The sequence below is a fragment of the Meleagris gallopavo genome, chromosome 1, assembly GCF_905368555.1.
Source record: "Meleagris gallopavo chromosome 1, MGAL_WU_HG_1.1, whole genome shotgun sequence".
Lineage (NCBI taxonomy): Eukaryota > Metazoa > Chordata > Aves > Galliformes > Phasianidae > Meleagris > Meleagris gallopavo.
In genome coordinates, this window is record NC_139404.1 from 60287643 (window position 1) to 60300540 (window position 12898).

At 42.4% G+C, this 12898-nt stretch overlaps 1 protein-coding gene across 4 annotated transcripts in view; it reads left to right on the plus strand.

The window, feature by feature from the left end:
- ADIPOR2 (adiponectin receptor 2) overlaps positions 1-12004 on the plus strand; it is a 42806-nt gene extending 30802 nt beyond the window's left edge. For 3 of the 4 annotated variants that reach the window (XM_085230020.1, XM_085230030.1, XM_085230042.1), the window contains 6 exons: positions 2238-2357; positions 4167-4338; positions 4955-5141; positions 6190-6377; positions 7608-7801; positions 9236-12004. In XM_085230020.1, coding sequence (XP_085086146.1) covers positions 2238-2357; positions 4167-4338; positions 4955-5141; positions 6190-6377; positions 7608-7801; positions 9236-9367 — 993 coding nt within the window. In that variant the 3' untranslated portion in view covers positions 9368-12004. Of the gene's footprint in view, positions 1-2237; positions 2358-3278; positions 3357-4166; positions 4339-4954; positions 5142-6189; positions 6378-7607; positions 7802-9235 lie in introns of all 4 variants that reach the window. The other variant, XM_085230053.1, reaches the window with a different exon arrangement.
- Positions 12005-12898: the final 894 nt, after the last annotated feature.

Below are 12898 nucleotides of genomic sequence, written 5' to 3' on the forward strand. Positions count from 1 at the left end.
ATTTCCTCCCCAGGTTTTCTGCAGGCCCGCTTCAGCTACTGGAAGGCTGCTATAAGGTCTCCTCAGAGCTTTCCCTTCCCTAGTCTGAAGAGCCCTAGATTTTTCTAAGATCGTTTCCAACATTGTGCAGACTCTCATAAGGAGCATCTCTTCTAGACCTTGAGTGAATTATTTATAATATTGAAAATTGAGAAGCCTAGCAGGAGAGATCCATTAGTAGAGAAGGTCAGTAAAACTAACAGTGTGGGAAACATGTCTGTGAATTTTGTTGAGTCAGAATGAAACAATTTTTTTTTATTATAGCACTTTCTAGACCAACAGAACACATACCTATTTTAGAATAATTTTAAACCTATTTACAATTACGTTGCCTGAAGCCTTTTTCATTGGAATGAATGGGATAATTGAGGCTGTGAGAGTATATCTAATGCTGCTCTAAGATTTGCCTGAAGGCAATCAATACTTGTATCAAACATTTGATATAAAATAAGCAGTTGCTGTCCAGACTTGTTCAGAGGTGCTATAGACTGGAATGGTAAACGAAGGTGAGTGGACCGTACAAGTGATATGAGTTATGTGAGATTTTAGTCAGTTGAATTGTTCTATTGTGGATGAATGTGAGGTCATACATAGTGTACGAAGGGTGTATACTGTGTATTGGATAGCAAAGAACTGTATTGTGGATGAATGAAATTGGGGTAAGGATGATATGGGGTCGGGGAGAGGGGGGGACCTTTGAAAAAAGGCAACTTTTAGTGCTTCTAGTGGCAACTGCACACGTTGGGTGAATGAACAAGCACTAATGTGTCATTCCTCCCTTGGGAGGCAATAGTGAAATAAGGTTGGGGAATCAAGGTGAACGTTCTTCAAATCTATAAAAACTCCTTGTATTTATTTAAAAAATGAAATTTTTAAGTAGCTTGTTAAGTTTACTTGTTGATGGGACTAATTAAGAAGGCCTTACTCAAAGGAGAGTTGTAATGTGTGATCTGCACAGCAAGATCTTCATTCTTTACTCAAAATCTAGGACACTGACTTGAATGTTACTGGTACTAATTCATGAATAAATTACAGAAAGTTATATGCTAGATTCCCAGTCACTTTAGACTGAATTAGTGATAACTAAACATTGATCTCAGTATGGGAAAAGGAAGGAGAATGTGTTGTAGCTTGTGCTATTGAGGAGGCCAGTAATCATCCTGGCTTTCTTGTGGGGCTTTTCTTGACTTGATCATGAGATGAGGCAACTTCCTACATCAAGCTTGAGCCATACAGAAGGTTCGTTCTCCCTTCTTTAGCTTTCTCAGGCTTGTTTATCTTGGAATCTGGAGTATTGAATGGAGTCTCTGGGCTGTGAGCATTTTAGTGAGTAAACAAACATGTAAAGCTCTTATTGTTTCTCCATCTGCCCCTTTTTCTTCCCCTAAAATGGAAAACTAGTGCACTGTGACATGGAGATGGTGTGACAAGTGAGCGCAGGGTAGAAAACTACCAAACCTACTGACTTTTCCCTATGCATTTATTAGTGACAAGTATCAACTGAATACCCAGGCTCAGTAGTTTTTGTTTTCCCAATTCTTTTGGCTTCTACTGGGGATGTGGATGATGGATACTTCTCTCTTAAATTTGCTTAAGACTTTAGTGGCAGTTACTGCTTTTATTTGATTAATGTGCTTTTGTCCAACTAAAAGAAGTTGCATACTAATTTTTGGAATGCCTTGAACTTTCAACTATGAGTAAACGACCTTTAAACAGAATAGATATTCAGATTCAAACTAAAAATTGAACCTTATAACAAGGTAAATGGATTTCTTTCCCTGTATTGCTTTTATTATTTTAAAATGCCAGATATGTTATAGTGGCATTAAGGCATATGTGGTGGCACTGAATCATAAAATAGGTAGTAATTCTTCCCTAGAGGAGAGTAGGCTGAGTAGGCTACAAGCTTGAGACTCTCTTTCTGGACTTTAATGAAGCATAACTTAAAGAGGAGCACTGCTTTCTTCCAAACCTGGTGAAAGCATGTGCCAAATGAATAAGGCATGTGAGTTGTTCTCAGATATCTGAGAATGTAATAATTTTTTTGGCTGGTTGTTTTGAATTCCTTCCTCAGTACAGTACAAGGATAGAAAACTGCTTATTTGCCAACACCTCAGATAATCACAGTTTTGTATGGAGAACAACAACTCCTTTCTCTGTTCATCTTCTTACAAAGCTTTTTTTTCTCTCCAACCCAGAGTTCCGAGGGTAATAACCACAATGATGAGTCACCTCAAGAAGATGAAGGGTTTATGGGTATGTCACCTCTTCTACAAGCCCATCATGCCATGGAGAGAATGGAAGAATTTGTGTGTAAGGTAAGAGCACGTGGAAACTGCCAAAGTGATTTCCTTCTTCAGGAAGTTCCAATGGACAACAGAGTATCTCTGTAGGAAGAGGAGGAGCAGGTACATACCATCCCCTGAATGGTGTCTCTTGTTATAAGCAGGAATGTTACAGCTTCTTGGGATCTCAGTCTGTCGTAAATAAAATTGTAAAATATGGAACAGTAGGGATTATAAAAGACTCAAAAGATGATCAAGCAACTGAGAAGCCTTTTTTGGGAAACACTTGTGTGTACAAAGCAGAATCAAAGCCTTCTGCTTCTGGTGTTTCTCCTCTTAAGGTACTTTCATTTACAAGGTCATTTTTATTTTTTTTCAGGCTTTTTCAGACTCACCGATATTTTGCTTTCCTGACACCCTTTGCATACATTGTAGAACAAGCTTTGTCCCTGACTCAAATAGGAAACAAGAATGTATTAAAAGTTAATCTAACTAAATTCACTGTAGATTTTTGTAATTGCTGACCTTGGCTCGATTTCTATTATTAAGCCACAGGGTGTGGGCAGTATCAGTCTTGGACCCCTTTTCTTGGGTGAGACGTGTGCTATCCCTCTGTGTGTTTGTTCCTGCTGTTTTATGAACTATTCCTTGTTATTTTTACAGAGGAACCTGAGTTGCCTGTGGTTTTTTTTTTTCTTTTTTGCAACGCATCTTTTCTACTTTTTAGATGGTTTGAAAGGTGAATTCTGTAAAATCTTGTTCCTACCTTGACTGAAACCTTTGGTTCATTAACTAAAGTTAATTGGTCTTGCTAAATATATTTAAGCTTCTGGTCTTTAACTGGGATGGTTATTCTGATTATTATAATTTTCCTTTTGTGGAGGAGCAAGGAGAATTAATTTTAAAAACTTCTGATGTTGAAACTGAAATAAGAATGTAGCTTTTTAAACTTAGTGTTGCAGGATTCTCCAGTTTCGCTCGTGTATTACTAAGCAGACTTCAAATGCAACGAACGCTGCAGAAACAACCCCGGTACATAAAGCACTTCCTTGATACCCCTCTGCTTCAGAAGCAGCACTTCTCAAGCTAAACTGAAGACGACCTGTATCTTACAACACTGGAGAATGCTAAGAACAGCTATATGTATTTTTTTTTTTTCATTGGGAACCAGCTACACGAGTAGCTTCTTTAAAGAAGAAATCCAATGGCATTGACAGTCATGAATCTGTTGGCCTAACAAATCTGTCACTTTGTTCTGGGAGTGTGGGAAATCTTGTTCCAGTCTGGATAGGGGGGCTGAACACTTCTTACTGGACTCTTGCCACTTCATGTTTTCTTGCCTATTGTAGTGCTGATGAGCAGCCTTTTTACTAGACTGCCCCCAAATGCTAGCAGATGTTATAGTCAGGTTGTCTTGTGGTTGGTAGAAAGGATTTTTATTGGTATTTATTGGTTGGAGAGAACAAGTTGCCTTCAGTTAAGTAGGAAAGATTTGTGGAAATATGCTGCATAAACAAACATGGAAATGAATTAAATGCTCTCCCTTAATTAGCAGTAAAACAAACAAAAAGTACAGTATCTTTCTTGTGTAATGAAATATTGAAGCACTCATTTTTCTGGAGAGGCAGCTAAACTTCATAATGGTAATGTTTTGAATAGGGAAGAGTGACTCAAGCATTATATTTCAAGAGTGTGTCTTTTTCCCCAGAGACATCCCATCAAACCCTTTTCTATTTATTACACCCGTACATTAACACTTCCACTAATAAGGGTTTTCGGACATTTGCCATACCTTATTGAAGTTAAGTTTCCTGTACTTAATCAAAACCTTCTAAACTCTAGGTATGGGAGGGCCGATGGAGAGTCATTCCCCATGATGTTCTGCCTGACTGGCTAAAGGACAACGACTACCTGTTGCATGGGCACAGACCACCCATGCCTTCCTTCCGGGCTTGTTTCAAGAGTATCTTCAGAATACACACAGAGACTGGTAACATCTGGACACATCTTCTAGGTATGTTCAGTTTGCTCTAATGCTGGTTAGTTTTGTTGCTTTCTTTGAGATCATGATAGAAGTTGGTGTGATCAGCGTAATCATTCCAATAGTGACCTGTTAAATTAGCTTGGTGTCCTTCTCCTTATTTTCTCCCACTGAGGTTGGATTGGGATGTCCTTAATTATGGCACTCAACATGAATTAATAATTTCCTGATCATTAATAAACTACCACTAAATATTCATTATTCTCAAGAGTGTAAATATTAAGATTTTTTTTTACCTTGGGAACATGAAGTTGCAGCTTGTATGAGTGGTTTTCAGCTGGCAAGCTCTTTGAACAATACTCTCTCCTATACAAGATTTTATAATTTTATACGAATTTATTGTTGTCAGATTCTTGCAAAATGAGTAAAAATACAGAGTATACAGAGTCTGTGCAAGTCTGAAATGCTTCGGGCTGAAACAAAAACCTGGTTGAAAAGTGCAACTGAAGTATGGAAGACGTTTATTCTGCACGTGTGCTACCAGTTACCATGCAATTCCTCTGCTTATTACATCTGCACGTTAAAGCCATGCTCTTTGAAAGAAAAACTTTGCACAAAATTGACACCTTTCTGCCTTATGGTTTGTCAGGATGTGTGTTCTTCCTGTGTCTGGGAATCTTCTACATGTTCCGGCCAAACATGTCCTTTGTAGCACCTGTGCAGGAGAAAGTGGTTGTTGGATTGTTCTTCTTGGGAGCTATACTCTGCCTCTCCTTCTCATGGCTCTTCCACACAGTTTATTGCCACTCAGAAGGTGTTTCCCGGCTCTTCTCCAAGTAAGTGCCTAGAGGGCAGGGTAAGCCAAATAGGAAACAGTTGGGAAAACAGGACTGGAATTCATGCCTGGCGCCCCAGTGTAGGAGTGGTTCACTGCATGAGTGCTGTGTATATTTTGGAACAGAACTGAGCAGAGATTGATTCACTGCAGCTTCTTCTAATCGTTGTTTGTTTCGGCATGGGCTTTTGTCTTGTTTTAGACTTAGAACTGTTTCCTTTTATGTTGTTCAGCAGGTGTGTGAATGCATCTGCTGCTGCAAGTAAGATACCTAGAGCTTAGTGGTAGAATAGAACTCTTTTTTTTTTTTTTTTTTTTAAATGCTACTGTCACTATTTGTCATTTCATTATTCTGGTAACTGAATCTTAACTCTTATGTAAGACAGCTCTGTGTATCAAGTTTGGTTTTGCCATGCATTCTTTTGTCGGCTAACTGCTAAGCATCTCATGTTTCTTAAGATTACTCAAGCTGGGATTATGTAATCTGCAAGACCACCTTTAGGGTAACTCAGCAATTAAAATCCCCTACCAAAAAATTAACTCCATCTTCTCTGCTAGGAGCATTTAGTCAGGGTGTGGTGAAAAGCAGTGGCTGTGGGAATTCCTTTCTTCATTGGTGTCTAGAAAAACAGCTTGGCTGGAAAAATTACGACGCTGTTCCCCAGTGGTCACTTAGCTGATGCCTAACTCATACTTGTCAGTTTCTAAAGAGTTTGTGTTGGCTGTGCTCTCTCAACACACTGTGTGCCCTTCTTTGTGTTCATAGCACTTTGTGCTGCTTTTTTCCTTATCCAAAGCTTAAATTTGAGTTTCCTTGAAAAGACCTTGATCTAAAGGCTGCTCAGTATGTTGCTGATTACTGTCCAGAACTGACCTTGTGTGCTATGAAGATGATACATTACTGTAGGAATGTACTGGTGGAGGAGCTGTAGTCAGAAAGAAAGTTGAAGTAGTGAGGGAAAACTTCAGTGAAAGGTAGTCTGTTGGTCTGCTTGAGAAAAGTATTAATGTTTGCGTTTCCCATCAACCTGATTTTTGTTTCCTTCTAGGCTGGATTATTCTGGCATTGCACTTCTCATAATGGGCAGCTTTGTACCGTGGCTGTACTATTCATTCTACTGCAACCCTCAGCCTTGCTTCATCTACTTGATTGTGATTTGTGTCCTGGGCATCGCAGCCATAATTGTCTCACAGTGGGACATGTTTGCAACCCCTCAATACCGGGGTGTGAGGGCAGGTAAGACCTGAAATCAATTATTTTGCTTCTCGTCTGCCTTCCTTCCTTCCTACCTGGCACCTGAAGGAGCAGTCTTGAGGAGGCGTAGAGAGAGCTTAATTTCAGAGAAAGCTAATAGCCTTGGACTGTGAACTTGATGGATTTTCTTACAGCATTGCTTATAGCCAGCTGGAAGCACAAATGAGGGCTGGTGTCCTGGAAGTGCATTCCTGAAATGGACAGTAACACATGCAATAAGAATGGCAGTACAAAGTCTCTCTAGCTGTATTTAGTGACTTTGCTGAAAATGGCTGGCTGCTTGGTGTGTGTCTGTGTATTCAGCTTTTTGTTTTGTCTCTGTAACACCAGGCTAGCAAATCATTGAATGATTGAATTAATCTGAATGATTTGCCTAGTTAAAATACTTCTTTAAGGCAAAGAGCCTAGTTGTTCTTTTCACATGATTGAAGGAATAAAAATGAGCTTGGTTTTGTGTTCTGAGGTAGGAAGTAATAGAGACCTGCAGTGGGCAGCTATAGAGTATGAACACAGCTGGGGTGAATGTTAGTCCTTCTGTTACTTAACCTGAGCGTTCCATCTACAGTAAATCCAGATTTCCTGGACAAGCTATTGAGGTACCTTCAGAGAGTTCAGCCTTCCAAACTTAAAATCTATGGATAGGATGTGATTATTTTCCTCTATCCTCCCCACATGTTTTTTTTTTTTCCCCCCAAGATTTCAGTACTTCTGAAATCTGAGTAAACCACCACATTCTCACGTGTGGCAGATGAGCCTCAGATGTTACATTTGTTTCCTAGGATTACTTGCACTGAACATGATAAATGTCTTTGTTGTTTCTCCTTCTTGCCCTGCTCTTGAGAGACTGTGATACAGTGTGACATAATTCACGTAGTCTCAGTGCCCTCTACAGTCCCAGATGTGTAACTGGTGTAATGTCTGCCAACTTTAGCATACAGAATTATTAAATGAAAAATTCCACTATCTGCTGGAACATACAGTTAAGTAGCTTCTGTTACTTGAAGGAAATTTGTGTCTTATTTAACATCCCCCTCCCCCCCCCCCATTAAAGTTACCCTGGGGACCTCCAGCTTCAAGAGTTGTCACCTTTCTGCTGCTCTGGCAAATACTGAGTTTTTCTTCCGTTGTTTTTGTATTTTTTTTGTTGTTGTTGTCTCCCTTTTCTGCCAGTGTGTTCAAACCTGACTCTCCCACATTTTCTTTATCTCCCAGGAGTATTTCTAGGTCTGGGTCTTAGTGGGGTTATTCCCACCCTGCACTTTGTCATCTCTGAGGGGCTCCTGAAAGCAGCCACAATGGGGCAGATAGGCTGGCTGGCACTCATGGCATGCCTGTACATCACTGGTGCTGCACTATATGCTGCCCGCATCCCAGAGAGATTCTTCCCTGGCAAGTGTGACATCTGGGTGAGTCTACAGAATGACTGGATGAAGAGACCAACATGAAAGCTGGTTTCCCTTAAGGCTGGAGGATGTTGTGTCAGTGGTTTTTACTGCAAATACTAAACTTCTGAATCAGACCTGTACCTCTTAAGGGGCCAAACAGCTATGGGCACTCTGAGCCCAGCTTGCCTTGTGCCTTTCTTGCTGAGTTATCACAGGTTAGCTGGTTTGCCATATCTGCTGGTGTGCTAATTCACCCCATCATGTGTACTAAGTAGCTTTAATAGGTAGGTTAGAAACTTTGCAACCCTTTCCTTTCTTTCATATCTTCACCATGTCTGCCTCCTTATCTTGTGAGGCCAGTGGAAACACTGGATAGAATTGATGCATTTATGAGGGATCCCTACAACAGAAGAAGGGAAGGTGGTGGTGGGCAAGTTGGTCGGGTGGAAACTTGGGGTGAGGATCAGAAAGACTTGTGGAGTAGAGATCTGTGGGGAAGATGCAGAGGAAAAAACTGGTGCAAGAGTAGAGATTAGAGGGAGATAGACCTCTGGAGAGAGATGCAATGTCGCTGTACTTCCATTAGAGTGGTTTAATGCCCCTAAAGAGGATTAGAAGGGGTCAGGCCTGGGTTGTCCGAGTGGCTTTTGCACAACACCAGTTTGTTAGGTGTAAACATCAGGGGCATAGTTTGGCCACTTCAACAATACTAAGCTTTGTTATGATAACGTGAGAGGCTCCAGAAGCACTGGTGTACCACCAGCTCCTTTCCAAGCTTCCCATGGAGCCCACAAATACGCATTTGTAGACTTTTTCATGAGCATCACCCATATTGGTATGGCTTCTCAAAACAAGGCCATGCTTTGTCATGTACCTGCCTCCTGGTTTTCATTCTGTTGTACTGTAATCAATAGCATCCTGAGTGTTCATTGAGAACATCTGGTTGTTTCAGCGTTTTAACATAGCATTTTTTTCTGCTCTGTTTCTTTGTGACGGAGAAATAGCTACGTTCTGAAAATCTACTCAGTAAAGCTTATACCTGTAATCAGAGCAGAGATCTGTAGCCACTAGCTGCATGAGATAGTTGTGTTCTATCGATAAACAACCAGTGTGTGTGGTTGAGGACCTAATTCTAAGTATGCTTTTTTTTTTTTTTTAAGCCTTTTGGCCTGAACTTTGAACTTCTCCCTGCCCCCTAACAGAGATAATGCTTATTTTTGTCGTGTGCATGTAGATCGATCAGCTGGTTAAGATGACTGTGGAGGACAGGGTGTGGGGAATTTGCCCTTTGCTAATGGTAGCAGAGGGGTGAGCTTAATGTACAACTGAACTTTGCACCTTGCAGTTTGAGGTACTGCTCCATCTTACTGTGTTCTTCAGCTGAATGTATGGCTTTTTTGGAGACGGGGTGGCCCTGGAAGTACCCAGCTGAATGCAAGTGTTTTGTCTTCACAGTTCCACTCCCATCAGCTGTTCCACGTCTTTGTAGTGGCTGGCGCTTTTGTGCATTTCCATGGGGTTTCCAACCTCCAGGAGTTCCGCTTCACAGTAGGAGGAGGCTGCACAGAAGAAGAGGGGATGCAGTAAGACCAGGCTTCAGTCTGAGATCATAAGCAAAACAGTGCCACAGGGGTGGTGGCTGAAGCCTTCAGGCTAGTGAAATGAATACCTAAGAAGAATCCAAGTTTCAGCTGATGGAGCATGGAGCTTCACGGGGATTCTGACTAACCGAGATAAATTCTATACCTCAAGCAATGGAATGAATCAATTTGAAGACCAGGAAATTCTGAAACCCTAATTTATTCTTGGGATCTACAGATTGAGCTACAGAGGACCCTTTCCAAATCGGCTTCTGTTCAATGCCATATTTATTTGTAGAAGTGGGGAGGGCTAGCTTAGCAGTTTCCTTTTTTTAAGAAAAAATAAAAAAAAAAATCAAGGTTAAATTTATATCCTCTTGGAGGGGTTGGGAGTTGATTTTAGATGCTCTTTTGGGAGAAAAACAAATTGTAAATAAGATTTCTAACTTTCTGTTTAAATAAAATTTATATAAATGTTTTAAACAACGGGTGGGAGGGGGGGGAAAGGGTTTTGTAAAGAATGCAACATGCAAGTACCACACACTGTTTCAATTTTGCACAAAAATAAATGATTGCAGAAGGACCAGGTAAAATTCCCAGGAGTGAATCATGTTGGCTGTGCAGGTTTTCCTGATGGCCAGCATGCCCTGGGCAATGCAGGGTCCTGGCCAGCGCTTGGGGCGGGTTCAGTACATGTACACAAAGAGCTGGGAAGGCTGCAGTCATCGAGCTGACATCCAGGTTACAGTGTTAGCAAGTTCCACTCGCGTAGCTCGAAAGATAAGTCTGCACCGTGCCCAAGTGCATGGGACAACTGCCTTCCAAGCTTGCCTGGCCTGCGTGGCTTTGGATCTCACAGTGAGCTGTTTGCGTTCTCAGCATCTGAATTGGAGCCAGGTGGGATTACTGCACGTGAACTGGCGAAAGGTCTGACCCCATCAGTGCCTGCTTATACCCAAGGGCCCCCGTTGAGTTGCCAGTTGAGGGCCTGCGCTGTTTTGTCTGAGCATGAGTGCATGGTGGTCGTGCACTTGTCAAAAGGTAGTTGAGCATGTGAGGGGAAACAGAGATGGGGTGAAGATAGACTGGAAAGAGGAAGTTGTGTGCTCCAGGGCTTGGAGGTAACGGTTACTGCAGACCTCCAGCATGTTCCCTTCTCATGTGTCAGGCTCCATACGCCAAGGGGGGTTGCAGGTTTTTCTTTTTAGGAGAAAAAAAATCCACTCTTGACCCAATGCAGCTCCATTTTTATTTATTTTTTTTTTTTTCCTTAGGTCTGCTTCCCATCTGTGCTTTAGCAATGGGACTGCTGGTATTTCTTAAACCTAAAACTAAGAGTTCAGCTGAATTGCTATGGAGCAGAGACAGCTCCTATATAAAGGGAGGTATATACACTTCTCTTGCTTAATGGATGTAGCTTGATCTCTGGAGCCCAGGCAGAAGCCAGACTGGAGGAGAATCTTTGGAGTTGCAAGATGAAACCTGAACGTTTTGTTTGTTATGGCACAAGCACTGCTTGGAGTGTTGAGTTGGAAATTCAGAGCAATTACCTCCAACAGATGAGTTCAACGGCTCATAAAATGCTGTAGTTCACAAAGAAGGAAGGTAGAAGGTTGGTTTTGTGGTTTTCTTTTTGTTTTGTTTTGTTTTGTTTTTTTTTTGGCTTCTGCAAGTTTTAATTTTCATCCTTCAAGGGAAAAAAAATGTGGATTGTAAAGATGTTCCAGCATGCTGGGTGTCACCAAGTGTGTTTTGGGAAATTGCTTTGTCTGCTGGAGTCAGATGGAAGCAGAGAGCCTTCCTAAATTTGGCTGGGTAGTGAGGCTTCGCCACTGGGCTGGAGTCTTTGTAAAGCCCCCGAGAGCAGGGCCAGCTGCAGGAGGAGGTGCTGCAGCCCTCTGTGAGCCTGGCGGAACATGTCCTCAGTAGGGTCGCTACGCTGGATGCCAGTGGGCCCAAAGGAAGCTTATCATGGGGCTGTGTGGTACTGAAATGAAACAAAGCAGTATTAAGTGGGTGTAAGGGCTCGCAGCACCGGCACCCCGACAAAGAGGTGCCCAGCAGGAAGTAGGCTGGTGGCTGAGAAAAGAATAGAACATATCAGCATCAGACTTATCTGAAGGGTGCTTTGGGATGCCTCTGTACCAGTACCAGCAGGAGTGGCAGTCTCCATCCTGCATCATCCCACGTTCGCTCCTTGAAGGGTGATTGTAACCTGGTCCTACACAGCACAGAACTACTACAGAAACACAGTACTCACCTGCTATTCTTACCCGGTCAGTCTCTCCCTTCAAGAAGTTTGTGTGTTCCAATAAAAGCAACCTAGCTGTGCACTTTTCTGTAGCTCTTGCTGAGAACTCTTCCCAGGTTGGCACCTGAATGCCTTACTCTCAGCAGTCAGAGGCTTGCTTGCTCTGTGTGCAGGTTATTGCCATAGAATAGTTAGGACCTACAGCTTCTTTCCTTCCCCATTAAATAGTGGCCTTGTTCAGTATATTTCTTTTTACAAATTGCTTACTGTTGAAAGCAATGAAGCACATTCTAGGGTTTTGATGGTTGGGGACTCTGGTGATGGTTCCATATGAGATGGGATCTTACTACTTGCTGTATTCTTAACTTCTGCTAATAAAAGAACCAAATGGAATGTTGTCTGGCTGCCTTGGGTCATTCTGGACTGGGTGTGACACTTCAGAATCATGCTGGCTTTCTTCCCAACCCCCCTCTATCACTCTGTGCCCCTGGCAGACAAGGGACTGGAACAAACTGGCCAAGAACCGAAGTGGGTGGAGGGAGCATGGTTGATCGATGGTGGTGAGAGCTTGTGGAAAGGAAAAGGGGTGGGAAGGATGGTGAGTCAGAAGAAGAGGAGCTGGGCAGGAGGAGGATGGGTGCTGGAGTCCTTGGCTGGAGTGGGTTTTTCAGCGTGGAAGGGCTCTCTAGGAAGGCTGGACTGGAATTACTGGTATGGAGGAAATGCTTCCTAGCTCTTACCCATGCAGGGGATGGGTGTCTCCTCCTCCTAAGCAGGCATGGGCTGGTGGGGCGGGATGGAATCACATTAAGCTGGGGAGAGAGCAGGGCTGCTGCCGACCAGAGCAGCTCCATGCCTGGAACAGAGCCTGCTGCTCCTTCATCTCCGCTGCGCAGCTGTCAGCAAACATCTGTGAGCCGCCTCAGTGAGATGTGCCTCCTCCTCCCGTGTTGGTTCAGACTCAGTCTGGGCACCTACAGCTGTGCTGTTTATCAGTTCCCATTCTTCAGATACACACCTTGTAAGAGCCAGCGCCAGTAAATAATAACCCATGTCAGCTAGATGGCTCAGGATGGAATTTTTTCTTTTTTTTTTTTTTTTTTTTTTTGCAAACGCAAAGCAAATGCAGGGAGCACAGAGAACTTCAGCATTAGATTACACAAGTTACACTAGAAAGAGCTACCCGATGCAAATGTGAATTGGGTTTATTGTGTTTTCAGATATTGGAACGATACTTAAAAGCTGCCTGGGCAGTCTGAAGCTTTGCATCCTGCTGCCTCTGCACGT